We start from the raw sequence: 27773 nt of genomic DNA, 5'->3' as shown, positions 1-27773 counted from the left end.
GATGAAAAGACGTTCATTCTTCCCCTCTTTGCTCTTGGTGCTTTTGCTGTCTTCTACCTCCTTAAACTGTTGCTCCTCAACCATGCTACCCTCCCTTGGAGCCAGCTGATTATGGACTGAAACCTCCACAAACTGTGAACTAAATAAGCCTTTCCTTCCTTAATTTTGGGTGTCGGGTATTTTGTATCAGCAATGAGCGAAGAGTGTTTAACATACAAGACTAAATACAGTTCAGTGTTATTCTTTTACTGAACTTGAGGACAAAACATGAATGCAAAACCTTTCTTTTAAAGATCACCATCTTGACATCAAATAGCACACTGAGTTTTTCAGCTGCCATAAAAAGCACATCACACTGCCCTGTTTTCTGACTGGTGCCCGACAGGAAGACCGGGCTAAAGAGGCAGCCAAAGTGGGTCCTCCACAGTTTCTGAGCTGAATGTCGTTTCTCCCCCAAAACCTGATCCTCTGATGCCCCCTTTCTATGCAGTCATCAACAAAATTACCTTGTCAAATATTCACCACATCTTCATTGTGGAATACATACAGTTACTCTGACTTTAACATTACATAACAACATGTCCATGTACCGAAACTTCACATGGTGCCCTATGAAAATGTACACTTCTATGTTTTCCTAAGTTAAAAGACAAATGTAGGGCTGGGGATTATAACTCAGTGATAAGATGCATGTGTAGTATACATGAGGCCCGGGGTTTCATTCCCAGCATTGTTAAGTAAATAAGTGGCTAAATAAATAAAGGCTATGATTTAAAAAAAGGTAGCCAGAGACGTAGCTCAGTGGTATAGCACCTGCCTGGCAAGCACATGGTCCTGAGTTTGAGACCTTTACCCCCCCCCAAAAAAAAAGAGTAAACAAAAGGTAAAAAAGAATAAACACCATGAATAAAAAAATCACAATCTACTACAAACATTTACAAGTCTAAGAAGTCCATTTCCTTCCACAAAACTTGTATTAGTTCCACTGACATTCAAAGCTTTCCTAGGATTCTTATCTCTTTTTGCTTTTTCTTTTGATTCTGCCTAAAGGCAAATAGGATTTGGGGCGATGGTAATCTGCTTTCATACTCTACTTTCTTGGTTTATGGACTCTGGGAAAAACTATAAAAACTTTGCATAGAAATATTCTTCACCACCTGATTTCAATGCATCAGCTATCCCACTACATTAAGTCACCAAAACCTTATCACCTATTACATTGTAACATATGGAAATTTCGGATCTATAAAGACTGAGTAAAAATAAAGTTAAGTTCAATTATTGAGAACATAATATTGGAAGAAACTCAACCAGAATAAGTTCTGTGTAGGTATAATAATAAAGCCTGACATAAATAAGCAAGTTATCTTTTCTTTTTAGTATATTTGCTTAAGCAGATTGGAAAATATATAAATATAAAATTTTAATGAGCTCTAAATCTGTATTTAGCCCTATAATAACCAAAATACACACAAAATATTAAAGCTAATCCTGAAATGAATAATTTACTTCTGAGTTATGTGAAGCTTTTTAACTGGTTCTATTATTTATGGAATCAAACATATTTTATTAAGTATACTGCAAGGATTAAGTGTAAGAAATTCTATTACTGTATAATTTAACATACAAGTCTAATTAAAAAAATGGGCCAAATGTGTCTTAATGTCACTTAACTAATAGTCCAACCCTAGGAGCCAAAGAGAAAAAAGATCAAATATTGCATTACATGTGATTTTACTGATACAATAAAGTCTAAGAAAGGAAACACATAATCAACAGGATTACTTTGTGTTCTGCAGCCTACTGACCTCTATCTACCTTGGTAACAGTAATGCATGGTCGGAATTGCAGAGAACTAAATACAAATATTCTCTAGGTCCTAGAATCAATGGATACAACCATTGAATTGTGTTAAAAACACTTGCATCTAGAGAAGTGTAATTGGACTTGCAGTAGTGAAGGGGTTTCTTTCTTAATTCTCATGATCAAGTAAACAGTGATCGTAACCTACAAGTCCACCTAAAGATCTAGGGTGCTAGCACCTTGGGGAAATGTTTCCCCTGATTACCTATGTTGAGCCTCCAATTTCTGCTCCAGTTTTTGCTGACATAGGACAGCATGCTTTCTTTTTATAGCTTGTTCGAATCCAGGTTTGGCTTGCAAGGCATGATCGTAACAAAGCACTGAGTGGTTATATTCCCCAAGCATCTGAAGAGACAAAAACAAACGCACGGGTAGAGTGGTTAGTCAGGGCTTCATTGCATCTGTTGAAAACCCTAACAATTTATGAAATCACACCAACACTTCACTCTACAGTGAACATTACTTCCACCAGTGACCAAATCCCCTTTTATGAACACAATTCTATACTTAAGGGATATTTCCTGCATAGTTTGAATTCCAATTAGTTTAATTAGTTTTCTTTTTTTGTCAAGAGATTAGGACCATTAATGATCAGTACTAACTGGACTGATCCCCGTAATTTCATCTCCACTGTCCAGTTCAAAGGAGGAAAGAAAAACAGAAACATCGCCTTGAGAAGAAAACAAAATCCCCAGAAAGTAACAACTGGTAAAGCCCATGAAACAAACAGAAGTATTTACTGCGTATATGTTCCCCAGTGTGTAGTAGCTGGTGAAGAAGTCACTGTCATCCAGAGCAGCATGGACCACGACAGCAGCATCGGCAGAGAAGTGCGCTCTGTGTAGAACGTTCGCTAAATTGACCAAAGCAATGTCTTTATTGTGCCTAAAAGAGAAATGTACGTAGATGTTAGGAGAGAATCATGTGCACCATGATTATGCATCATCAACCGACAAGGAAACCCGACACTTAAGGTCACTAGGCTTAGGATAATCATTTCAAGTACGTTACTGGGTAGAGGAAATAAAAATCATGTTTTGTTTGTAAATTACTGATGGTGCTTATTCAATCTCACAATTATATGTTCTGCCACAAAGAATAAGGTCTGGCAGAAACCTTAGGACTTTACAACTCATTTAGGGGTTTTGTTCTAAAAACAAAGTTAAATTTATGATAATTGCTCCAGTCAAGGTCCTTAAATGCAAGTCTCAAGTGAATCGTAAGTATACCTTTTACTCATTTTTCTTTAATGGAAATTGGAAAGTGTATTTATTACACAATTATGATTTTGAACTTTTGTGATGAGACTAATTTTGTTGATAAGAGATGGAGGAGGAAGTGAGTATAACACAATGCTGCTACTTTCTTAGTCTCATGTCTTTAACCATCCTGAGAAATGTGGAAAGTCAGGAGGTCCCGGTGCAGAGAAATCTTACCTGGAAGAGAAGTGGAGCGCTCGCATGGCACATTCCACTACTTGATATGGTTCATTTTTTATTCTCCAGTAAAATGAAGCCATGTTATATAGTACCCATGAGGAAGAGTTCTAGAGATTAAACAAAACAACAATCGATACAATTCAAAAAGTTTAACTGAAAAGGATCAAAATGAACAGTATTAATATTCCGCCTCTTTTGAAACTTAAGATGAAGAAGTATGAGACTAGTTACAGTCATCATAAAGCAGAAGTATGAATAAACTGTCTTTGTCCACAGAGCCCCTTGGTCATGCTACTGAGCACCCAGAGGTACAAACCTGCAGAGAGGTTATCCAGCTTCAGATGCCCTTCGAGGAGGAAACAGCTGAAAAACTCATCATGTAGCACAACCTGTTGGACCCTACTTCAGGGCTTTACAAGTTAAGGCTTAACCCATTTCGAAACGCCGGTGGCTTAAATATGAAATTAATGTTTTACAAAAATTTCTACTTACATAATACTTGAAAGAAGGCAGAAATGTTAGCAAGTAGGGTTATGCTTTGGTGAAAGATGAATTTTTATTTGGCATTTTCTTATGGGTATTTAGAATCTGTTACCTTCAAACTGTTAACAACTAAATGTTAAGTATACGGTAATTAAGTGTATTATTGAGCCAAGTGAAACAGAAAGTTCAGATACACTTCTCCCTTTGTGGCTCGGACTTTTTGTCCTCTATCAGATTTTGAACTTTGATCATCTAAAGGTCAAAATATAGCTGGGAGAGGTGGTGCACACCTGTAATCTCAGCTACCTGGGAGGCGGAGGCAGGAAGACTGCAAATTTGCGTCCAGCCTGCGCAATTCAGTGAAATTGTGCCTTAAAATAAAAATAAAAAGGGCTAGGGATAGTGGGAAAGGACTTGCCTACTATGTAAACGGCCCTGGGTTCAACTGATAGTACCAGTACTACCCTCCTGCCTCCCAAAAGTCCCCAAACTCAGTTTAAACCCAAGTAGACAAAGCTTCAGACTTCTGCTTAGGTGAAAAGAAAACCATAAAGTTTAAAATAAACTGGGAAACATATTTGCAATATACAGAGTCTGCCAAAAAATGGCAATTCACTGTATGAATACATGTGTGGAAGCTAATGGTCACCACTTTGAGTGCCTCTTGTAATTGTAGAGGCCAAAGGTAATTTGTATTAATCTCATGATGTTTTAATAAAGTTAGCATTAAAATATTTATAGAAATTTTTCTTTTTATGATATGTACATGTTTTTGGTATATCCTGTACATGACAGTCAGGTTTAGTATCTTTATAAATCTAAACATAAAGAAACAAAAGAAAGATAATGGGTCAAATTTTTATTTTAAAAACATTTTTAAGATTGAATAAGAGCACCCTGCATTATTTATTCCATGTTTAGGTATATGATTTCTCAGCTAATGCAATCACAGATTTTAGTTCAGCTGTGGACTTCTGCTCCTTGTGGTTGCTGAAGACACAGCACCTGCCTTCATCTCTGACTTGTGGCAGGTTTTGTCTTCTTACTGGTAGTTTTACTGAGATCATGTTTTACCCTCAAATTGACAAATGCTTTTACTTTTAGCTTTCATATTCAGATTATATAACATAAACTGCAGCAAAGAGTTCAATTAAAGATTCTATGTGAACTCTTAGATTGTAATAGGAGAGTATTCCACATATCATAGTACCTGGAGACAAGGGAAAAATACATATTTAAAGAAAAGTCTTTCTGGGGCTGGGGATTTAGCTCAGCGGCATAAGCACCTGCCTTGCAAGCAGACAGTCATGAGTTTGATTCCCAGTACCAATAAAAAAAAAAAAAAAAGAAAAGTCTTTCTATAGGATTGCTTATAAAATCTCCCCAAACCTTTACATGGTCTGATGTTACTGTAAATGACTCTCTGTTTTCTTGAAACACTTTTCCTCAGCTCTTAGGGAGCTACATTTTTTGAGACACTGTTTTGTCTTTTTTGCTTGCTTGAGAGCCACAGGTGGGAGGCCCTTAGATCTGAAACAGGCTACTCGGAAACCTCATCCTCCTGCAGACTCACTCTACGCATGCAGGGCTCTGGACAGTCCCCATCTAACAATCACTCTCTATCTGACCAGAATCCTAATTCTCTACCAGAATCGTAAACCCCCACAGGAATTTCAAATTCATCCTCCAAACCCTGCTCCTACTTCAGGTTGCCCAGGTCAGAAGTTAAGCTAGTTATCCTTGTCTTCTCCTCTGACTGTGACTTACAAGCTTTGAAACTCCTAAACATACCTTCATGACCTGCAGTAACCTGCAGTTATTTTCCCGTACGTAATCACAGTGATCTTTTAAAAACTATTAAATTAAATTGCAGCACTCCTCTGCTCCAGCTTCTCAGCGTATCTAGAACAAAATCCAAAATCCTTACACTGGTTCTTAGCACTGGTCTATTCTCTGGGTTCACTCCTTATCGTCCTCCCTCTTGCTCACCAGGCTCAGTCACACTGGCCGGAATTTGTTATAGTACAGCAGCAATGGACTGAATGAATCTCTGTGTCCCCAAGTTTATGGCGCTGAGGAGGGGATGAGGGCTAAGTGAGGTCAGAAGCAGCAGGGGCTAAGTCCAGTAGAGCAGGTACTCTCAGAAGAGGGGAAGTGACAAATCCTCTCTTCTCTCTCTTCACACATTTCATGCACGTGCCCAGAGAGCAGACCACGAGAGGACACAGTGAGAAGGAATTATCTGAAAGCCAGGAAGTCAGCCTCCAAGAGGAGGCGAACCGAGGGCTTCATAATCTCGGATTTCTTGGCCTTCACCACTACAGAAAAAATATTTCTGTTGATCAGACTGCTCAGTCTATGGCATGGAAAAATACATGTTTGTTTTTGTTGTCAGTTCCTGACACATAACTTCTGAAACCACTGGAATCCAGGAGTGACAGGAGTGTTTTTTGTATGGTAAGGTGATGAGCTGGCTGGGAACCCAGGTGGTTTTAGCAAAAGTGCTGGTCCCAGGAAAACAAAGCCCTGGTCAGAGCTGAATGTTCTACTCACCACAATCTCCAGAGAAGGAGAAAGGCTAGAGATTGAGTTCATCACTACACGCTGATGATTTCTCAGTAAAACCTGCTAATGCCGGAGTCTGGATGGTTTCAACCAAGCTCCTTAACACAGGGAGGCTCTGAGAACACACAGAATCACTGTGCTCTCCTGCATCAAGTTCTGCCACGCGAATGGTTTACACTACCTTCAGGAAGACGATAATTTAGCCTCAAAAATAATCATAGGATACATTTAAAAATCAAACTATTTTCTTACTTCTATCTAAAAATTTCTTTTGAGATAGAGAGATATGTACTTGAATAAACAACGTAAATGTTACAAGCATTTTATTTAACATGGCTATAATACTACTTAGAAAATATACCATGCATTTTATGAAACGCGTTATGCATGCAGAAGAGCAAAAATTGTTTTCTAAATTCCCACATTATCTTGAACAATACATTTACGTTCTTGCTACATAATCTCCTATTTCTTTTACTTTACTTTCTTTCCTTTTCTTTTTTTTCCCCTGAGATGAGGATCTCCCTATGTTGTTCATGCTGCTCTCAAACGTTTAGGTTCATATGGTCTTGCTGCCTCAGCCCCTCAAGCAGCTGAGATTACAGCTATGTGCTACCATGCCCAGTTCTCTACTTCAGATTTTTAAAATAGATTTTTCCTTAAAAAAAAAAATTACAGAAGATTTTATTGCCAGTGGTGATTCTTTTTCTGGTTCAGAGAACAGTTATAATCTATGTATTATGTACAGACACATGACTGTTAAATTTTCTTCCACACTCAATCTATAGAATCCAGACTATTAAACCTTGTTGTGTGTGTGTGTGTGTGTATATAGTTTGTTTTTAAAATTATTTTGATAAAACTTTGTATCTCCTCTTGATAAAGGAAATTAGCCTATTCATGTTTGAAACATAGTGTGCCTCAACATTACAATGGAAAGGTTTTTTTTTTTTTTTTGAGACAGGGTCTTGCTATGTAGTCCAGGCTGGCCTTGAATTCACTATGTAGTCCAGCCAGGCCTCATGGCAATCCTCTTGCCTCAACCTCCCAAGTGTGACATGTGCAGCATTACAGTCGTGTGCCACCATGCCTGGCAAAAAAAGATATTTTTTGAGAGAAAAACATTTTCTGCTTGCACAGAGCCTCCAGCTCTCTAAGTCACTGATGACTTACCTTCTGCAGGCCCTCATGAATGAGGTGACCTATGTCATCTATACTTCTTCCTAGTCGCTTAGATAAATACGTGAAGATTGGATCTTCTTTAGGCAATAGAGGGGCAGAAAGATTGACTCTCTCTTGTACACCCTTGAAAAGAAAAAGATTGAAAAACAAGGTGAAAGGAGATGGTAGGACACAAAACATCACAAGTAATTCCATATCTTGTAGCATTTATTCTGAAGGCATTTTAAGAAGTAGGATAGGTCTGCCAAATTATAAAGCTGTTTGGAAGAAGAAAAAAAAAAAAAACAGTTTTTATAAGCAAGAGACCAAAGAAAAGGAAAATGCAACAAAGTAAAGCTAAGTAAAACAGAAATCTGTAAAGTTCTCCACTTACTCGCAAGTGCTGGAAAGCATGTATACTATACGGAAGTTCTAGAATTTTAGTGCAGTCAGGTTGCTCGGGGTCTGGAGGGACGGGAGATTCTGCATCTATATAATCTTCAGGGCTAAAATCAAGGAGAAGCAAGAAATGAATGAAAGGTATCATAAACAGTACTTTAAGAAATGCTAAATTTTCCTCATATTCTCATAGCATCTTAACTTTACAACTGATATTAATCAACATTCATACCTTTTCACACAGCTGTGTAAGGAGCTCAATATTTTGGGAATTCAAATTAAAGAAGTAAGTCAAGAATTAGAAAACACCAGTAGCTCACAGAATGCTAAGACCACAGTTTTCAAAATGGATACAGTGTAAGATTGCTAAATTTTTCCTAGAAATGTTAAACCAATTTAGACTTCCAATTACAGCCTCTTTACATTTTATAGTTACTGAGTTTTAAATACTTTTTCCAATGGGGCAGATGAAAACCACTGTTCCAACAGCATTTAAGAAATGTTTTCCTCTCTGTTTACTGGTGATTTATATTTTACTAAAAATAGCTCAACTTGCTACAGTGGTATTAAATAGTCTTAGTTGATTTATAAGAACTCTATATATAGCATCTGGTTTGAACTTTGAAATTTCAATAAACTCACCTGTGAATAGGCCTTATTCTTATTACAGAAACCAGACCAGAGAAAGATTGTTTAGAAAAACAACTTTATTTTCAGAAGAAAAGTTCTTCACCTGATGTCTTTGCTCTCCAAAGTTATGTATGTTCCATCATACAGATCCAGGTCCCCTAAGGGCACCTTGGCTTTGATGCAGTCTGGGTCCTCTTTATTATGTCTCTGTTCCAGTCCTGTGTCTCTGTCCTCATTCTCCTCTATGTGAATTTTTTGAGCAACTAACTGCTTCTGTTGAAAAGAAAATAGGAACTGAATGGATTCTTATTTCACTCTGCAGAACACTGGTGACAAAGGAGAACGTAATGAAGTCAGAGAATCTTCTCTAACAGGAGACAGGGATTCGGAATAAAAAGATAAAACAGATGCTTGATTCATTTATTGAACAGCTTTTATTACACTTGTAAGTGTCAAGCTTTCAAGGTACAATGTGATTGAGACATTTTACTTCAACCACAGCAAGAACCTAGTTTTCATTACTTGCAAATGAACATAAGCTACAATGTTTTGGTTATTAAAACTTCTTTTCTTTTCCTATTTTACCAATTATTCTTCTAAGAATATCATCATAGATTATATCTGTCAGGCTCGATTCAGGCATGACTCTGCTAGCACCCAAGCTGTCTGTCAGCAGCAGCATTGTTTGCAGTGAAGACACAGCTCTGTACCAGGACAGTTCTCGGCCAACATGGAATGGTGAGCATGGAATCTTCCAAGCACTGGGACATCTGAAGACACCCAAACGTTTACGGCAGATGCTTTGAGGACTCTGCCCACTGAGGCATGGGACATTTACAGAACTCTATTGATAATTACAAGGTTTTCCCACCTAGTGTCCCGTGTCTTCTTTCAAGCCCTGTAAGGAACTCTGCCTCTTTTTGTTCCCTATTGGCGGCCTTCTCACCCTCTGTCTGCCTGTACCCAGGTATTAAACTGTATGCCTTGCTGTTTTCACAAAAGCCTACTGAGTGGTCTCTGCTTCATATTGTTCTTTACAATATCCCCTTTATACTGGATGGAAAAACAAATACACAAATTCTCTTTAATTTCATGTCTGAAATCCTAGCACTTGGGAGGATGAGGCAAGAGGATCACTATGAGTTTGAGTAGATTTAAGGCCCGCCTGAACTGCATAACAAGATCCTGTCTCAAAAAAAAGGGATAAACAAATGATAAGTCAGGCATATACCTACACTAGGTTAGTCAGTCTTATTATTGCTTAAAAATCACTTTGCTAAGCTAGTTTAAAAAAACCAAAATGTCATTTAAAGATAGCATATTCCTACAAAATTCAGAAGAATCAGGCTTAAGAAATGGTATGTTGTACTCCTTCCTAGAACATAATAATAGCTCCACTAAGCTGTAACAACAGTTTTAGCTGCAGGGCATATGCCCAGTTGTCTCACCTCTAATTCTTTGAGGTAGTTAACTGTGGTTTCTTGTCTCATTAATATGACTAAGTCATGGGGATGCTTCAAGTTCATCGGTGAATCCACCTGTAAGCAAGCAATAAATATAAATAAACATTTCATCAATTCTGTTTGGATTAATAAAGTCTTTTATGACTCATTCAATTACCATTATAATTAGCCCTAGTTGCTCAGTAGAAATCAAGGCGTATTTCAAAAGTGATTGCATGCATGGCCGGCTGCTAGCACATGCTTACCTGTACTAGGTACTCAGTTCAATTCTCAGTACCAGAATAAAAAATAGTGATCACATGATATAAATTTTAGCAAAGGGCATCAGAGGTTCAATAGCTGCCCCATGAACTCCAACTTGAAATGGCAAATGTCTCAAGTGAAAATTCTGACTTGACAGGTCATATAAAAATATTTAAGAAGAGAAATATTTGGCAATGAATGATAAAATAATTTTCTTAAAAGATGGTTCATGCCTGCAATACCAGAGGAGAGATTGTCTTGTTTTGATGGCGCACTCTATACTCGAATAGGTTTGGAAGCAATAAAAAGAAAATATTAAAAGCACCTATTTTTGAAGGCTATCCGTAGAAGGGATAAATCAAAGATAATGTAAGATACCCTTGAGATTTATTACTTATAGCTCATGCTCTCTAGACCAATAGATCAAGAGACTATGTTGTTGAAGACGTAGGCAAAATGAACCTTCCTACATTGGCAACAGGCTTATAAATTTGCTCTCATTTTTTGGAGGGTTGTTTGACAACATATATCAAAATGTTAACAGTACATAATCTTTTGCTTTAGCAAAACAAACTCCAGGAAACTATCCCTAGATATTCTCAGGCCAGTAGGCAAACATACAAGCATTTCTTTTTTTTTTTTGTCTTTTTCGTTTTTATAGGTACCAGGGATCAAACTCACGACTGCCTGCTTGCAAGGCAGGCGCTTATGCCACTGAGCTAAATCCCCACCAACATACAAGCATTTCTAGTTGCAGAAAAGAAAAAGAAACATCAAGCAAAAGAGAAACAAAGAATAAATTCAATTTCATCAATAGAGGAATGGGGAGACATGACCTGCTGTCCAAAGAAATAGGGTATAGGAGAAAATTGTAAAAACCATAGCTTTCCATAGGAAACCAAAGATGATCAGCTCACTTCCCAGTGTTGGCTGTTCAGACCTACAGAAGTACTAACTTAGTGCATGACTTAATAGGTGATTTGTCTGTTTGTCTATTTACTCGACAGAAGGTCTGGCTATTTAGTTTAGGTTGGCTTGGAATTCACTATGTAGCCCAAGCAGGCCTGAAAGAACCACCTTCCTGCCTTAGCCTTCTGAGCTCTGGTATTACAGCAGTGTGCCACCATGTCCAGCTCTGTATGTATTTTTAATGAGATTTTTAGAAAACAAATTGGTAGTGGGGGAAGATAGGAAAATAATATTTCCATTTCAAAATACCAAACAGCTCTGTTTACCTGACATTTTTGAGAAGCCCTAAGAATAAGAGATGAAGATTTATATTAGAGCAATACTGAAATAATAATCTTAGTTTTAGATTAAAAGTTACTGAATAACCAGGATTTTATCATATGCAGATAACAGGGCTCTGGGCTGCACTGAGTTGTGATGAAGTGCTTTTCATTTCCTTAAACTTTTTGTTCAGCAAAGACCAGTGAGAGGCGGGCTATACACAGGTGTGTCTGCAGAAGTGAAGGGTTCACTGACAACTGCGTTTCTTTTTGAGGTGACAGCAAATGGCATGACTCTTTGCCAGATTATGGGTTAGCAAAGGGAGGATTTATAACCTGACATGTATTTTTATTGCAGTAACATCAGGTTCTTAAATGTTAAGACCTGGTAACTGTATTTGGCAAATGGCAACCTGAATTTCCTTCTGGATGCCTCTCTTTGGAAGATTATAAAATAGGGTATGTTTAATAGCTCAGCAAATATTACAACATTCATACAACCAGCAGTATTTATTATCTCAGGTCTACCATTAGTATTTGGAGCCTATGTATCCAGTTATATACAATGCATGAAGAAATATTGTGTTTTAAAAATCTGATAGTAAGCCTGGCATGGTAATACATGCCTGTAATCCTAAGACTTGGGAGGCTGAGGCAGGAGGATCAAAGTGAGTTTAAGGCTAGCCTTAACTGCAGAGTGAGATCATCTTAAAAAAAAATTAAACAGGGGGCTGGGGATTTAGCTCAGCGGCATAAGCACCTGCCTTGCAAGCAGGCAGTTGTGAGTTCGATCCCTGGTACTGATAAAAAAAAAGTTAAAAAAAAATAAAAAAAAATTTAAACAAATTTGATAGCATTGCAAAGAGGCTATTGTAACAGGTATTAGAGAGAGGGGGGCTTTTAAAAAAAGATACATACAAAAGATCTTAGAGCACTTTCTGATTTTACGCAACTCTGTAATTTTCTGTACTACACAGAGTGCAATAAATGATGCCCATAATTACCTAAATCAAAGAAAAAGTAGATTTTCATTTGCTTTAAGAAGGTAAAGACATATAAAATATATTTGCACCAAAGTTTATACAGCAGGAAAAAAACTGACCGAATATTTGGAAATTAGGCCATGTGCGAGTCTATTATTGAAAAATGATTTATTCTCAAGACTCCATGTAAACAAAGTTTCACCATTACTTTAGTAATGTATTTCAGAAAGGACAATGACAGAGGGTGTGGTGGCACAGGTCAGTAACCTTAGCATTATGAGAGACTAAGGAAGAAAGATCAGAAATTCCCAGTCTGGGCAATTTAGCAACTCAGGGAGACTGTGTCTCAAAATACACACACACACCAAAATGAATCACAATCAAAACAGCTGAGGACCTAGCTCAGTGCAAAGGCCCTGTGTTCAATCCCCGGTACTCCCAAAACAAACAAAACAATAACAACAAAAAACCCCAACAAAATAACTCATTTTTATTTTCCTTTGAATAGCTAGTACAAGCATCTAATTATATACGATAGCAGCAAATATTTTACTCATATCAAGTTCATTTTCACAAATTTCATTTTTTTTGCTTTCTCTAATTAAAATACTATTAATATCTTCAGTTACAATCTGGGGTCTGATGTTGGCGAATGCAGGAAATTCACATTGCTGTGGATGCAAAAAGCACTGTATGGAGGTAATTACTTCATTGCCACTTCAGACAAAGAGGGCACACTTTAAACAAAATCACCAATCTGAGGGTATGAACTCTTCTCATGTTCTACAAAGGCAATTTTGAATCAAGCATTTCCCAGTGGTCCTTCATGATGGGTAATTTAACATTATTTCCATTATAACTATAATTCAAGCCTCATATGCAACCTACTCTTCATATACACTGAATACTTTTCCCTGTTCTTCTTCTTCTTTTTTTGAATGTTATTCATCTCAGTACATGAAAGTAGTGTGGGAAACTCTTCTCCCAAAGGAAGTTAGAAATGGATGAATTTTCATTTGCATTATGCTATACTTATTTAAAAATTTTCCTCTTAAATCAAGAACCAGAAACAGAATATTTTTTTTTCTTTTTTTGTCTTTTTCATTTTTATCAGTACCAGGGATCAAACTCACGACTACCTGCTTGCAAGGCAGGTGCTTATGCCGCTGAGCTAAATCCCCAGCCCCGAAACAGAACATTTTTATTTTTTACTCAGAATTTTAGATTATGTAATTTAAGACTATGAATTTTGGTTCTGAAATTGTTCTGCATAGTGAATATTTATGCCTTTTGGCTCTTCTGTACTCAATTTTTTTGGTCTTTTGAGACAAGGTTTCACTATGCAGCTCAGGTTGCCTTTGACCTCACTTTGTAGTGCACGTTGGCTTCAAACTTGCAGTGATCCTCCTGCCTCATCCTTCTGAGTACTGGAAGTATAGGTGTGTCCCACCATGCCTGGCCACAAGCTCCTCCTTTTGTGACAAAGCACAAAAAGCCCTAGTCAGTGGATTCCTTTCCCTGGTCATGGTGATTATTCTTGAGATGGGATTAAGCAAGTAAGGTCCGGGGGTACTGAAGACCCTCTGAGCTGTTGGGTCCAGCTATCTTGTATCCACAGGAAGCTGGAGAAAGGGGCGGAAGGCACAGGGAAAAAGTATTTCTGCTCTATTCTTTATGTCCTGGATCATACTATATCTGTAGCATTCAGATTTGCCCAACGTCATAGTGAAAACTTCATAACTCAGAAAGTACTGATGCTGTTTCTAAACCTTGTGTGAACTGGGCATGGTGGTACCGACACCAGTGATCCGACAACCAGGGATGCGGAGGCAGAAGAACTGTATGAAGTTTCAGGTCAGCCTATGCTACAGCACAAGGCTGTGTCTTGAAACAAACAAAAGTAAACAAGTAAATAATGAAAGGTCTACGTAAGTTTCTAGAGACCTTTTGCTAGAATATCTCTTGTGCCTCTGCACATGTTGCTACATCTCTCTGGGACACACTTCCATCTTTATCCTATTGGCAAAAGCCAGATGACATTTCTTTTGTGAAGCCATCCTTCTCTTTAATACTTCTCTCTCCAAAAATCTGGTTTTGTATCCCTATTTTAACTTCAGTGCATAATATGCTTTTGGGTACATGTCAGGCACTTAACACACTGCTGATTATTTAATGCTGGTTTCTTTCACACATTTGTTAGATATTCCACCTCTGCTCCCTAAGGCGTTATCATTCACTGAGGACTACTTGAAAAGGAGGCAAAAGGGCTAAGCCACTAGGCCAGAAGTAAAGTTTGTCCTTGACTACAGAGCCGTGATTAGTCATGTGATTCTAAGCAAGTCATCTGCCTGCCTAGGTGTGTTCTGTCATCTCTATTAAGTGGAAACACAGTCAAATAACTTCTAAAGTTCTGCTAATTTTCAAATTCTACCCTGTAAATGATTTAACACTGCCAGAAAATTATCACATTTTTACTAGCCTGAACTATGCCCAAGTAATGAATGAAATGATCATACTTTGAATTTACTTATATAAATTCCTTCCTGCTCTGGACAGGGATGATTTCCAAAGTTGCAATTAAAAGCTTCTTTTAAACTGCCCATTTGCCAAATTAAACCAAGACTCCAATTAGTGGTATGCCAAATGAAACCATGACTCCAATTAGCAGTTCCTGAGCAGTTATTTCTTGTATCACAGGCAAAGTGAGCTCTCTGTCCTTATGGCACTAACTGGAACAAAGTTCAACCTGAAAAATATTTTTCTAGCTGGGCCTGGGGGTGCATGCCTGTCACCTTAGCACATGGGAGGCTGAAGCAAGAGGATCATAAATTCCAAGTTGGTATGGACAACGCAGCAAGACTCAGCTCAAAAAAACTCCCAAAACCAAACACAGAAAATCAAGTATTTTTCCTTCTCTCCTAGTAAAACATATTTCAATATTAGCATCACCATTTTTAACATGATAGTTAATATACTGAGGTGACTTACTCAATTACCTGCTAACTAAAATTTAGGCTTTTAGTTCTTCTCTTAAAAAAAAGAAAAACACAATGAGAAACATTCTCCTAAATAATTTTTTTTGATAGCTATTTCTTTCCTTGAAAGAGAATTGCTAAGTTAAAAGGAATGTAGTTTAAATTTAGGAATAAGAGTGAGTACATTTTAATCTTTTTGCTGGCTTTATGGTTTTATTTCGTATATTTATGAAAAATCTGTCTCTTTTTAAATGACCATTTACGTACTTTTTTTTTTTTTTTAATTTTTCAGTATTAAAGACTGAACCTAGGGGTACTTTATCACTGAACTACATTTCTAGCCCTTTTTATTTTGAGACAGTCTTACCAAATTGCTTGGGCTGGTCTTGAACTTGCCATGCTCCTGACTCAGCCTTCCAAACACCTGGGATTATAGGGCTACATCACTGCACCCAATGTACATGCCAAATTTTTTTTCTTTTTTTAACATATGGAACGCTTCACGAATTTGCGTGTCATCCTTGTGCAGGGGCCATGCTAATCTTCTCTGTATCATTCCAATTTTAGTATATGTGCTGCCAAAGTGAGCACTTACATGCCATATTTTAAGAACGTGATTGCTAGTTGGTGGTTCTCTAGATGACTGCTCTTCATCTGTCTTCTGGTTTTTTAACAATGAACATTGTATCAAATCTATAAAGTGTTCTTTTATAAAAAATGTGATCCTCAAGTCATCTTGTTAAAATTAAACTTGAGAATGCTATGAAACATTTTATTTTTGTTTTGTTTTATTCTGTTTTGTTGTGAAACAGGGTCTTGCTATGTAGTGTAGGCTGGCCTTGAACTTGTAGCGACCTTCCTGCCTCAGCCTCTGTAGGGCTGGGATTACAGGTATGTACCACTATATGCCTGGCTAATTTTTTAAACAAACTGTAATGACAAGCATAAGCTCAAGTTTGAGGAACAGTCTTTAGCTCTCCCTCAATATTCATTATAGAGGAAAAGGGTTCTGTCATATATGTGAGCCCAGGGAGAACACCTCAAAAGCAGACATCCTCTGTTTTTCTGTTCCTTCCCTTTCTCTCACCTTTCTACCCTTATCTTCAGTCTACTTCCCTGCGATTGCCAAGACTGCCCAAGGAGCCCTTCATCTGCCACTCCTGTTGGGCTAGCACACTGGCAAGCTAGGTGAGCTTTACCAGGACAGGGTGAAGGGAGAAGAACAATCTACTACCGATACTTTGATGTAATTCTGTCTTCAAGTTTAACCATCACAGATTTTACCACCTTACAGGTTCACAGAAGAAGCAAACAAAATACCAGTCCGGTCTCAGCTCTTAACATGGTACTTCATAGGTTCCTGCCTACAATTGTCAAAACTTTATGGTGTAACGCTCACACATGTTTTACTAGAAAATGTAACTGGATGAAATACTACTACTAGCCTTGGTATTGTAGGAAACCAAGTGATCAAGATTAAACTTTAGATAAAGGAAAATGCTGAATCCTGACCATCACATAAATCTTATGGCCTTCTATCTGAATTTGCTAAAGGCTTACCTTCAACTAGATTTTATTTATTTATTTGTACCAGAGATTGAACTCATGACTTCGAATTGCTGGGCAGGCACTTAGGCCAATGAGCTAAAGCCCCAGCCTCAGCTAGATTTTAATTTCTCATCTTCACAGTTCTTGGAAGACACAGTTAGTTGTAAAGGCTTAAACTCCCACTAATACAGATATAGAAAGGATACTTGTAACCGTGGTCTAGATTTGAACATTGATAGTGTAATCCTGCAGCCACATTTGAGAACAGTCATGTCAAACAATCACGACTGTCCTAACAGATAAGAGTCATCATTTTCAACATGAACAACAAATGGTAACATAAAATCTGTCACTCTGTGTTTCCTAACTTATGTCACTGGGAAATATGAATACAAATAACAGACTGAATAAAATGGATGAAAAAATATGGATGATTTACAACTTTACTGGTGTAGAAAATAAAATGTTGGATGAGGACACAAGAGTCACGGATTCTTTCTGGTTTGTTTTATTTCACGCTATCCAGTAACAGTAACAGAAACAATATAGCTGCTTTCTATGTCACCCAGAAGCGACTCTAATTCAAGCAGCAAAATATCTGCTAAACAAAGCAGCAGGCAGATTAATGCCCAGCAAAGATTCCCATGCCTCCACCCCTAAGCCTGTATTACCTGGCAGTAAGATTAAAGGTGCTCATAGTTTCAAAGGAAACATAACCTGGATTATTAGGAGGGCAGAGTACACACAGGGTCCTCTAATGTGGAATGAAAGAGGTCAAAGAAAGAGGTGACTATGGAAGAATGGGCATGGATGCACAACTGCTGGCCCTGAGGATGCAGAGTGGCGGCCCAAAGGTAAGGGTGACAGACAGATGGCCAGTCACTGAGGGCCTTTTCTTGCATGCCATGACTGTGCAGTCGTCTCTAACTAAGCTCAGGGGGACAAAATGTCAGACTTCTAACCTGCTGTCAGATAATAAATGTGGGCTGTTTTAAGCCACTACATTTGTGGTAACTTTTTTTTTTTTTTTTTGTCTTTTTTGTTTTTTCGGTACCAGGGAACGAACTCACGACCGCACACTTGCAAGGAAGGCGCTTATGCTGCTGAGCTAAATCCCCAGCTCCTGTGGTAACTTTTGATAGCAGCAGTAGAAAACTAATATAAGCTCCCACCAAATGCTTGACATAATGCCAGGCCCTGTGGTGGAGAATAAAATAGAATACAAGCTTCAAAATTTGTAGGTGAATTTGAAAAGTTTCAAATTTTTGAAAAGAGACACTGAAGTACGTGCCAGAAACTGAAACTTGTTATTACTCGGATAATGGCAAACTCAGTGGCCTGGGAATTCCTTGCACCCTCACACTGGAAATCACTGCTCTAAGAAAGACAGCTGGATGTAGTTTAGATACTCACTGAAACCTTAGTAGTGTCAACTGAACGGAGAAAGAAAGTGTGACTAATTTATTTTACTGCAATCCCAACAAGGGTGAAATAAATGTCAATAATAAAGGTTTGACTGATCCATGGAGATAAGAAAACAAAACTGAACACAGAGCACTGTTTAGCTAACTGCAATAGCTAAAATAAGCAAGTAGCTTTTAAAAAGTCAGATTATGAACCAATGTTTTGCATATCCCAAATACTGTTGAGTACTTTCCAATACTACTGACACAGTCCTTTAGGAGGACAATTTAGTGATATCTAGGGTCAAGGAGGCTCTGGTGAAAACTATAGATTTTCATCTTCAGGTGTGATAGAAACCATGGAGGGCGCTGTGATGTTTTTTGTTCGCTCACATGATCAGATTTAGGGTCTCACTGCAGCTGCTGTGGGAGCAGAGACCTTACGGGGTGAAAGTGGGAGTCAGGTGGGCCAGCAAAGAAGCCACAGTGCAGGAGGGACAGGCGCAGTCCGGACAGAGGGCACAGAGATGTGAAGTGGGGAGACTAGGCAGGAAGGATGTACCGTGGAAGCTCAGCTGACAGGGCTACTGTGAGACAAAGAAGAGTTAAGAAAGACACCGATGTTGTATCCCTGAGCAACTGGTGGCCCCAGCAGGAACAGGTTTAGAGGGCTGGAAAACCAAGGTATTTGGGTGAGGTGCGATCAAAAATTATGCTCAAGGTTGAAATAAAAAAAAATTACTGCAGTCAAAGACACGTTGCCATTAGTCCTGCCCCCATCCTGTTATTTTTACTGTTTTCTGAAGCTGTGCTGGAAGTCCTCTTTCCTATATGCTGTTAGTTAATCCTGTCACGGTTGCCCCGAAGTCCTGGATTAATTCAAAATGTTACAGTAATTTCTGCCAAAGAAAAACACGAGGCTGTAACCTTACTCACTTCCTTCACTGTACTGGGCACCAGGGGACTTTGGGCTCTTCCCTAAAGTCCAAATGACCCCAGCAGGTAAATGACTGTTTTGAATTGACACAGGACAACGAAGTAGCCAGGACAGCATAACTGAAGACATGAAAGACGACTTGCAGACAAAGCAACTGTGCTTGAAGACAGGAGGAGTATCTGAGGGGGATAAATGGCAATGTGTTTTTAAAAATATTAAAACAGTCACTGCAGTTTTCAATCACCCTGTGCACCTGTGACATCTGTGAGACAGCTAAGTGGAGAGATCTGGCAGGCAGCTGGACACATGAACTGGAGTTGAGGAGTTGCAGGAACTATACAGATAAGGCCTGGGAGTCCTCACATGATAGCTGGTATTCTTGGCCAGGAGACTACACAGGGCCATCTGGCTGCACGGTACAGAGGAGATAAGGGGTGCACCAACATTTAAGACTCATCGAGAGGACAGGCATGATGCAGAGGAGGAGAAGTCCCGGTCAAGGATGGAGAGGAAAAACCAGGAGTGTATAGGCTGGCAGCACCCAAGAAAAGAATTCAGTGAGGTGTAAAGACAAGCACATAAATTACCCTCGCAGGGGTAAAGGTTACTGAGAATTGAAGCAGGCAACATACAGACTGCCGAGTATCCTGACAAGAGCTGCAGGAGGCTGACTGGAATGGGTTTAAAAGAGAACAGGAAGAGGGAGGGACTCTTATGCACACCAACTTTTTCAGTGTCTGACTATAAAAAAGCCACATGTACAGAGGGATTCCCTCCTGCTTTTTTTCCCAGCACCATGAAGTGCAGCTGTGATGTAGGTATTGCTTACACCCTGCTCCCTCCGTCTTGAAGTGCAAAGCTGTGCTAATTTCTGACTTGATCTGCTGGCAGCCCTCTCAGTCCTCTCGGCCAGAGCCCTTCCGGCTCCTGCTCACTCCCCGCAGCGCTGCTTCCAAAATGCAACAGCTGCTGGGGCCCACCGCTGACTCCGCTGACCCCGACAGGCCAACCAGCTGCCACTTCTCATCTGCATCACCTCTGTCCCTCCAGAGCCTTTCCTTCTGCTCTTCTTGTTCATTGTTTCATCCTTCCTTAGTTGTTCCCTTCTCCATCCTTTTTAACGTCTGGCCAAAAGAGCTGATCTTTCCGATATAACATCAGCAACAGAGAGGATTTCCCTTGCACAGCACAGCCTGACCACGGTAGGCAAGAGTGTGGTTTGAAATTAGGGCTCTTCTCACCTGCTGGGCACCTTTGCAGAGGGCCTAGGGGCTGATTCACTGACCCTTTACACAGAGCTTTAATGATTGTTTTTGGCAGGCCAGGTCTCTAGATTAACGATCATACCAGCGAGTACTATGAGCCTTCATTCAGACCACTGTAAATGTCTGAAAGGCAGAAACGGTTTCTCCAACCTGTTGGCATCATCCAGTCAACAGCCATGGCCTGGCCATGGCCATGCAGGGTGGGTTGTGAGGTCCCAGAGATAGACACGGCCCCGCCCTCCATGGAACCTGTCCTGGGCTAGGAAGGCTCCTAGGCAGTGCTTCCAGAACACAAAAGAGAACAGCTCATTCCAATCTGGGCGTTAGGAAAGCCTCCCTGAAAGGGTACCGTGTAAGCTGTGAGGGGTGTGAACTAGCCAGACCGGGGACTGGAGGAAAGAGCAGCATGTGTAAAGGCCTGGAGGCAAAGGAGAACCTAAGGGTGTGCGGCTGAGACTAAAACGGAAGAAGGTAAGTCACAAGAGGGGCAAGAGTTTAGCTCCTATCCTGGGATGTGCACCCAGGTGGGAAGGGCGGGGGCTCTTCATCACTGTAAATGCTCTTACAATATTACAGGCTGACTTTTCCAACGCCGTGCCTCAGTTTTGCAGGGCAAAATTTTAAATTCGAACAGAGAGGCTTTTAACAATGGTATTACTGTAACTGCGCTAGGAAGGTGGACTGGGAGCAGCACAAGCCTAGGGGCAAGGCAACTGTCAGAAAGCTGCAGCGGGCTTGAGGTGGCCTGATTTAAAGCAACAGTGACAGTGACAGGTGTGGGAACAGCAACGGCAGAAAGGTATAAAATAAAACGGGAAGACGGTGGCCAGGGCTAAGGGAGGAAGAGGAGGAGAAGGAAGAGGAGGAGGAGGAGGAGGGAAAATTAAAGATGACAACTGGATTCTGACACAGGCAAATGGGTGGGTGGCGAGTGCTGGTCTTTCACCAAATTAGGAAAAGTAATACATGACACAGGTTTGGGAGTAAAACAAGTTTATGATTTAGTTGTTTTAAGCTTGAAGTATCTAAAGGGTAGTCACACAGAATTCAAAGTTAATAGTAGAGGTCAAAAATATGTAACTTTGAAGACAAGTAGGAAATATGGATATTTCAGGCATATATATACACACATCTGGGTGACCTCATCCTTAGAACTTAGATATCCTCATCCTTAGATACTATATATATACTGTATATATATCTAGTATCTGGAATTTCAGATACTATATATAGATACTATATATAATATACATATATAGTATATATATGTGTATGTATATATATGTATGCATATATATATATATATATATATATATATATATATATGATGAGGTTGCCCAGGTATATGTAGAGAGTAGAGAGAGAAGGCTAGAAGAGAAGCTGGGGAAACAGCAATATCTAAAACTAAATTCTGAAAATGATACTGGGTCACCCTCTCCTGAGAAATCTCATAAAAGTTTGTGGTTCCACCACAAACCTACTGAATCAGATACTCGTGGTGACCAGGGAATCTGCATTTTAAGCCAATATCCCAGATTACTTTTGAGCAAAGTAAAGTTTGAGAAGCACTGATCTAGAGGCCAAGTGGAGGGAGAAGGGAAGATGATTACGGCGCTGAGCTTCCCTTGTCTCAAGAGAGAAATGAGAATCTCATGTTGGTAGTCAGCGGAAAAGAACATACACATCAAAGCACAATGGATTGGTGAAAAGCAAGCAACTGATAAATATCTTCTTAACAAATGCTTGGGAAAATTATTTAAGGTTATAGTTTATCTCTGTGTATTTCCAAGTTGCCCTTACTACTTTCCATATACAAGTACCTCGATAATTTATAAGAGTGGCTATCTGAAGGCGAACAGACTGAATGAGAATCACTTTGATACCACTGACAAGGCTTAACAGGAGTCCAGATTTTTGAAGTGTATAAACAGAAACAGTGCTTTAGAACAAAAAGATGGTTTCCTTTTCAAAAGTGCTGAAGTAAAGCTGTTGATTTCACAGGTCCATATGATGCCCGCTCTTGGATTAATCAAATTACTTAACATCAGACCCAAAATTAAACCAGTCCTCTACTTATAACCTGTCAAAGATTAATAGATTGAGGTTTAGCCTTTCTCTAACTCAATCTGATAGCTCTTCTTTGGGTCAAAGTTGCTGAAATAGTTACTTATCAACGAGTCCTGTGCCAAGACTGCTCAACTCCTGTGGAAAAATTTATGTTCCACAATCTAGTTACCAGCTAACAGAACTCATTTTGTTTTGCTTTTTGTTGCTGGAGGTAGGACCTTGTGTGTAGTTCAGGCTGGCCTTGAACTCATGGTGATCTCTTGTGTGTTTACATCTCAGGTCCAGGATTCAATGGGAATTCAGTGGCAGCTCAGAAACATGGTATCTAAAAACTGGGGGTGGGGTGCTAGAGATGTAAGTTCCCTAGCTGAGGCAAGAAGTGTGGAAACAATTCTCTAAAGCGAGAAGTACTTGACACCTACTGTGCCAGCAACAGCCCTAGCTTTGGCTGTGAAGAGGCTGCCCACAGTAATGTACAATCTGAAGAAAGCCCCATTTCAACCCACCCACAGATACAGGTTTCTAACATACATGTATGTTCACAAGTCTGCAATATGTAGCTGGTGGGTGCCTATCTTTAATGTATGCTAGGCTTTAAAATATAAAAATCGAATGAATATTCACTTCTCCTGGGAAAGACTTCTGGCTGTACTCAAAACATTTTTATTGAGTTTATTTTTTTGGCTGAGCTGGGGACTAAACCCAGACCCTTCTGCACGCTGTGGTAAATTCTCCACTACTGTGCTACATCCCTAGCTCTGTGTACTTATAAGTTTAATGATGAAAAATGTCCTTACTTAAATCTGTAACTTGGGCAACTCTGATTTTAATTTATAAACACTTCCTGGCATTCAATGTGGAAAATAATCACTTATCATATTTAATTTGGGCAAATTGGAAAATCAGACAGAGTTTCAATCAGGGTGGCATTTGCCACTCAATTTGCCTCACTGCTGGGGAGGCTGACCTCTTTTTCCCTGTTCTGGCGATCCAATCCAGGCTCTTGAACAGGACAGGCAAGAGTTCTGCGAATAAGCTACATTCCCAGCCCTAGTACACAGTACGTATATTAAGTTTTTAGTTAAGTATGTTTCTGAATGTACAGTGAAGAACACCCAAACCTATGCACTAATGGTATCTTTCAATTCCTTCAGTATACCCAAATGTGATAATTAATTGCAATCTAAATGGAGTTTGGATTTTGCCTGCATTCAAATTATTGCCAGGAAGGGATGCATGACTAATGCACAGTTATCAGAGTGGAATTCAGAAGCTGACCATGCTATCCAACTCAGGGTTTATTTGTACATACTGATTTTTCTGCCTCAGATTAAATCCTACTCCCTTTCTCTGGCCTCTTGTTGTTACACTGCAAACAGGAACTTTATTTCTTCTGGTATAAAATTTCATGGCTACGTGAATTTAATGCTGCAAATGCTATATATAGCAAAGTATTGGAAAATTCAATGAAAAGGATTATTAAAAACCACACAAAGAAATCCTACTTCTTTAACTGTAAGCCTAAGAACTTATTGCAGGGGTGCCTTGGCAGAGATCCAAATGTTCTCAGATTCTCCCATCTCTGAGGTAAGTTACCAGTACCCCCGTGTTTCCCTACTGAAACATGTGTTCAACGTGCACTAGGAATTTTTTTTTTAAATGAAGCCAAATCAGATTTTACTTTCCCATTGCAATAATCAGCATATAAATAAAACATTTCCACCAGCTTTCATTTTTCAATAGGCTACTTTTTCAGCAGAGTGGCAGGACACCAAAATGGCAAGGAGAAGTCAATGTCGTAGAATATAAATAGCTGTGGCCAAAAAACAATATAGCAAAAGAGCCAATAGGAGAAAGGCTCCCCCAATTGCAGCAGAAGTGACTTAACTCCACTCCTGCCTCCCTCCATGAAGGCCTCAGGGAAAACCATCATCCAGAAGCAAAAAAAGTGGAAGCAACCAGGATTAATGTAAGATTTCCAATCTTAAGTCAAGAAGAAGAATTTACAGTGTTTATTCTAGAGTCTCTAAGACACACAGATGTGTATTTGAAGCCTAGGTTGATATAGCTATGAAAAGGTAGTGTTTTCTAAGAGATCATAATGAAAACACAAAGGCAGACTTTAAACTTGTATTTGTTCAACACTCACTGTAAAAATTTCCATCACCTGTCAACGCTAAATCTAAACCTCAAACAAAAGTAACCTTTGTAATGTGTTCTTATCACCATTCACTACAGTCAACCCAAAGCCCACGTACGCTGTCACGGGACATTGGTGAGAATCTTTGGGATCTGTGAGTTACACTGCACGGAGTGGGGGCCACTATTCATTTCTAAACGTCTGCTCTACATTTCAGGATAGTTAAGTGCCAGAAATCACTTAAGTTCACTAAGATTCTGTGGTTGAATGAACGAACACACATACACTCTCTCTCACACGCGCACTCTATGCTGTAGGCATCAGAGGCACAAACAAAATGCAGTCGCCATAAAGTTATATAAGAAAAGCGGGCTCAACTCTGAGAAATTAGTTCAAGCACACAAGAATCCATTAAGTCGCCTATCCTCCGTGGAGGGCTGGGTCACAGGAACTAGGTGAAGGAACAGGGCGAAGTACACTGACGAAGGAGCGCAGTTACAGCGGAAAAGATGCAGGCACCACTACAAGAGGCATCTTCCAAGCATTCCTTCGGGAGGAGTCAGTGTGTGAGGTCCGTAAGGAGCCCCTGGTAGCCTGGGGCAAATGCACAAGCTGAAACCACCAAACCTGGCAGAATCCCAGCCTGTGGACCAGAAGGCTGGGCGAGGCGCAGGCAATGATCCCGCATCCAGCAGCACCTTAGCTGTCACTGCCCTGGGACTCGCGCGCACCCAATGCTGCCACCTGCTTTCTACTTCCTCAGGGAGGACTGGTGACGCGTGGGTGCCAGAGACGCCGAAGCAGGGTTAGAAAATACATGGTTTCCAGAGCCCAAGCCCGAGAGGAGGTCCCAGGGTCCCTGCCCCCACGGACGGGCTGTTCTGCCCACGCAGCGCGTGGCCCCCTGCTTGCAAAGCCTCTAACTTCCCAGCAGCCGGCTAGAGGGGAGGGGGCGGCGCCAGGTCGCAGCGCTCGGAGCTCCCGGGCCGCCGCGCGGGGACCCTGGGAAGGTGGGCTGGGGGCGGGGCCGCGCGGAGCCAAACCCCGGGGGTCCGGCCGGGGAATTCCCCCCGGGGCGAGGGCGGGCGCCAAGGGACGCCCTGGCCGCTACCTGCTGCTGGATCTTTCCGTCCTCGGTGACAACCCAGTGCGTGGTGGCGAAGGCACCTCGAGCCGCTACACTCAGCAGAGTGGAAAGACTGAGAAGCCAGCGTGGGCCAGAGCAAGGCGGCAGGTCGCACCGGCCGCGGACCCCTACTGCCGCCGCCATCTTGACCCCCCCCGGCCCCGCAACTCACACCGGAAGCGGAAGCGGCTGGCCGCCGCCCGCCATCTTGTGCAGGTCGGCGCCGAGGAGGGAGGAGCCGAGGGAGCGCTGCCCGCAGACAAGCTGCGTCCTCAGCCTCGGTTTGGGGCGGTCTCGAGCGTCCTGTCCAGCGGCGCCTCGGCGCTGGAAACTGCTGTTTGGTTATTGTTTTCTTGTAAGGAGATGCACTCTAAGCGTGGGAACCGGAAGGGGAGAAAAGCAGTAGACTAGCTGGAGTTTACGGCGAAGTGAGGAGACACTTTTTTTAAAAACCCAAATCCTTGCATTTAGATGTTAAAATTTGTTTCCAGTGGTATAAGATAGCTGGGAAACATAAGGCGTGACTTGAAACTGGAGAGGCGTTGCTTTCAGCCTGCGTCTCACACTTAGGGAAGATGCAGAGTGGGCGGTGACGGATGGGGCGGCGCTGGGGGCTCCGCGCGGCCGCGGGCTGAATGAAGACGGGAAAACGCGGTGTGGAGTCTGTTGTGCTGTGTACAAAATGCTTGTTCAAGGTGGAGTCTGTACACGGTAGAGATAGTTTGCTGGACCTTTCAGTTTTTACGGAGTCTTGGAAAGCAGTGTATCGGTTGAGTTTGGGGTGGCCGGGTTTGAGGCGCTTAAGGCCACTTGTTCCTAGTGACTGTGGTAAGCTACCGGTCTAGGTCGAGCACGAAGGGCTTTGGCATCACCTGGAGCCTATTAGAATCAGTTTCAGTGGTAACCTTGCCACCCGACAGAGTCCTAGGTTTGTGAAGCAGAGAGAAGCACGGCAGTGGAGATCATGGGAAGGGCTCCCCGAGCCCGGGGAAAAGTACTCAGGCCTGAGTGTTAGCCTGATGTACAGGCAAACCAGGAGAGTGATTTACCAAACCCAAGAAATCCCAGGGTCAGGGCTCTTTAACAGTGCTGGGAGTTCACAAGTTCTGGGGTGCAGACTGTCGGAACCTGGAAGTTTTGAGAGATGCCATTCTTTAGCTAAGGCTAGCATGACGGTGAAAGCCGAGCATCTTGTGGGTTGTGATCTCAACTGCTTTTCCTCTGAAGGAGGCTGCCTCAGTCATCAGATCTCAAGTGCGAATTAATTCCTGAGGCCTTCTTTGGCCATTCTTTCTGTTCTCATCACACATTAGAAGGCTTCAGTGTCCTCACAGTACTCAGTACGCTATTTTCAGGCTGGTCAGGCTTGATACAGGCTGTAGACGCCGTGACTTCATCTTACACATTGCTGCCTCCCCTGTGCCACATTATCTTCAACTTACTATGAACCGTAGCCTATTAGGTATAAAGTACTGTTGGAGAGGCTGGTTTCTAACAGAACAAAATGCAAAACTTGCTTTTGTGCTATTTTAGCTGTATTCTTGTGGGAGAAACAAATGTAAGCCATGAAGTTGGTAAATAGTACAGAGAATATATAATAGGCCAAGTGGAATCTCGCCTTGGGGTAGAAAGGAACTGTAGCATTAAACAGGATTCTTGAGGACCTGAAGAGATGGGGTGAGGTATGTGGATATAAGGAAGAATGGCTAGAGGGATGGCAGGTGGCTCTGAGGCTGGACAGTTGTCTTTGCTGGCCTGCATGATGTCAAACGGCAGAGGAAGTGACCAAGGGGAGGAGTAAAATAGGGAACCACTAAACAACTTGGAGCAGAGAAGTGGTCGGGTCTTTGTGGC

At 40.8% G+C, this 27773-nt stretch overlaps 1 protein-coding gene and 1 non-coding gene across 4 annotated transcripts in view; both read right to left on the bottom strand.

The window, feature by feature from the left end:
* The window catches only part of Ttc17 (tetratricopeptide repeat domain 17), a 98379-nt gene extending 72280 nt beyond the window's left edge, over nt 1–26099 (bottom strand). For 2 of the 3 annotated variants that reach the window (XM_003465213.5, XM_005001559.4), the window contains exons 1-8: nt 25905–26099; nt 9989–10078; nt 8644–8813; nt 7906–8017; nt 7524–7655; nt 3300–3409; nt 2604–2748; nt 2069–2208 (exon numbers count right to left, since the gene is read on the bottom strand). In XM_003465213.5, coding sequence (XP_003465261.3) covers nt 2069–2208; nt 2604–2748; nt 3300–3409; nt 7524–7655; nt 7906–8017; nt 8644–8813; nt 9989–10078; nt 25905–26063 — 1058 coding nt within the window. In that variant the 5' untranslated portion in view covers nt 26064–26099. The remainder of the gene's footprint in view (nt 1–2068; nt 2209–2603; nt 2749–3299; nt 3410–7523; nt 7656–7905; nt 8018–8643; nt 8814–9988; nt 10079–25904) is intronic. The other variant, XM_013147415.3, reaches the window with a different exon arrangement.
* LOC111755518 (U6 spliceosomal RNA) lies at nt 15918–16024 on the bottom strand. The gene has a single exon (XR_002790072.1). It is a non-coding gene; the product is annotated as a U6 spliceosomal RNA (small nuclear RNA).
* Nucleotides 26100–27773: the final 1674 nt, after the last annotated feature.

This window comes from Cavia porcellus, unplaced genomic scaffold (assembly GCF_034190915.1).
Source record: "Cavia porcellus strain 051 isolate PalLab524CR breed Dunkin Hartley unplaced genomic scaffold, mCavPor4.1 scaffold_17, whole genome shotgun sequence".
NCBI classification, from domain to species: domain Eukaryota; kingdom Metazoa; phylum Chordata; class Mammalia; order Rodentia; family Caviidae; genus Cavia; species Cavia porcellus.
This window is presented reverse-complemented; position numbering and strand designations above follow the sequence as displayed.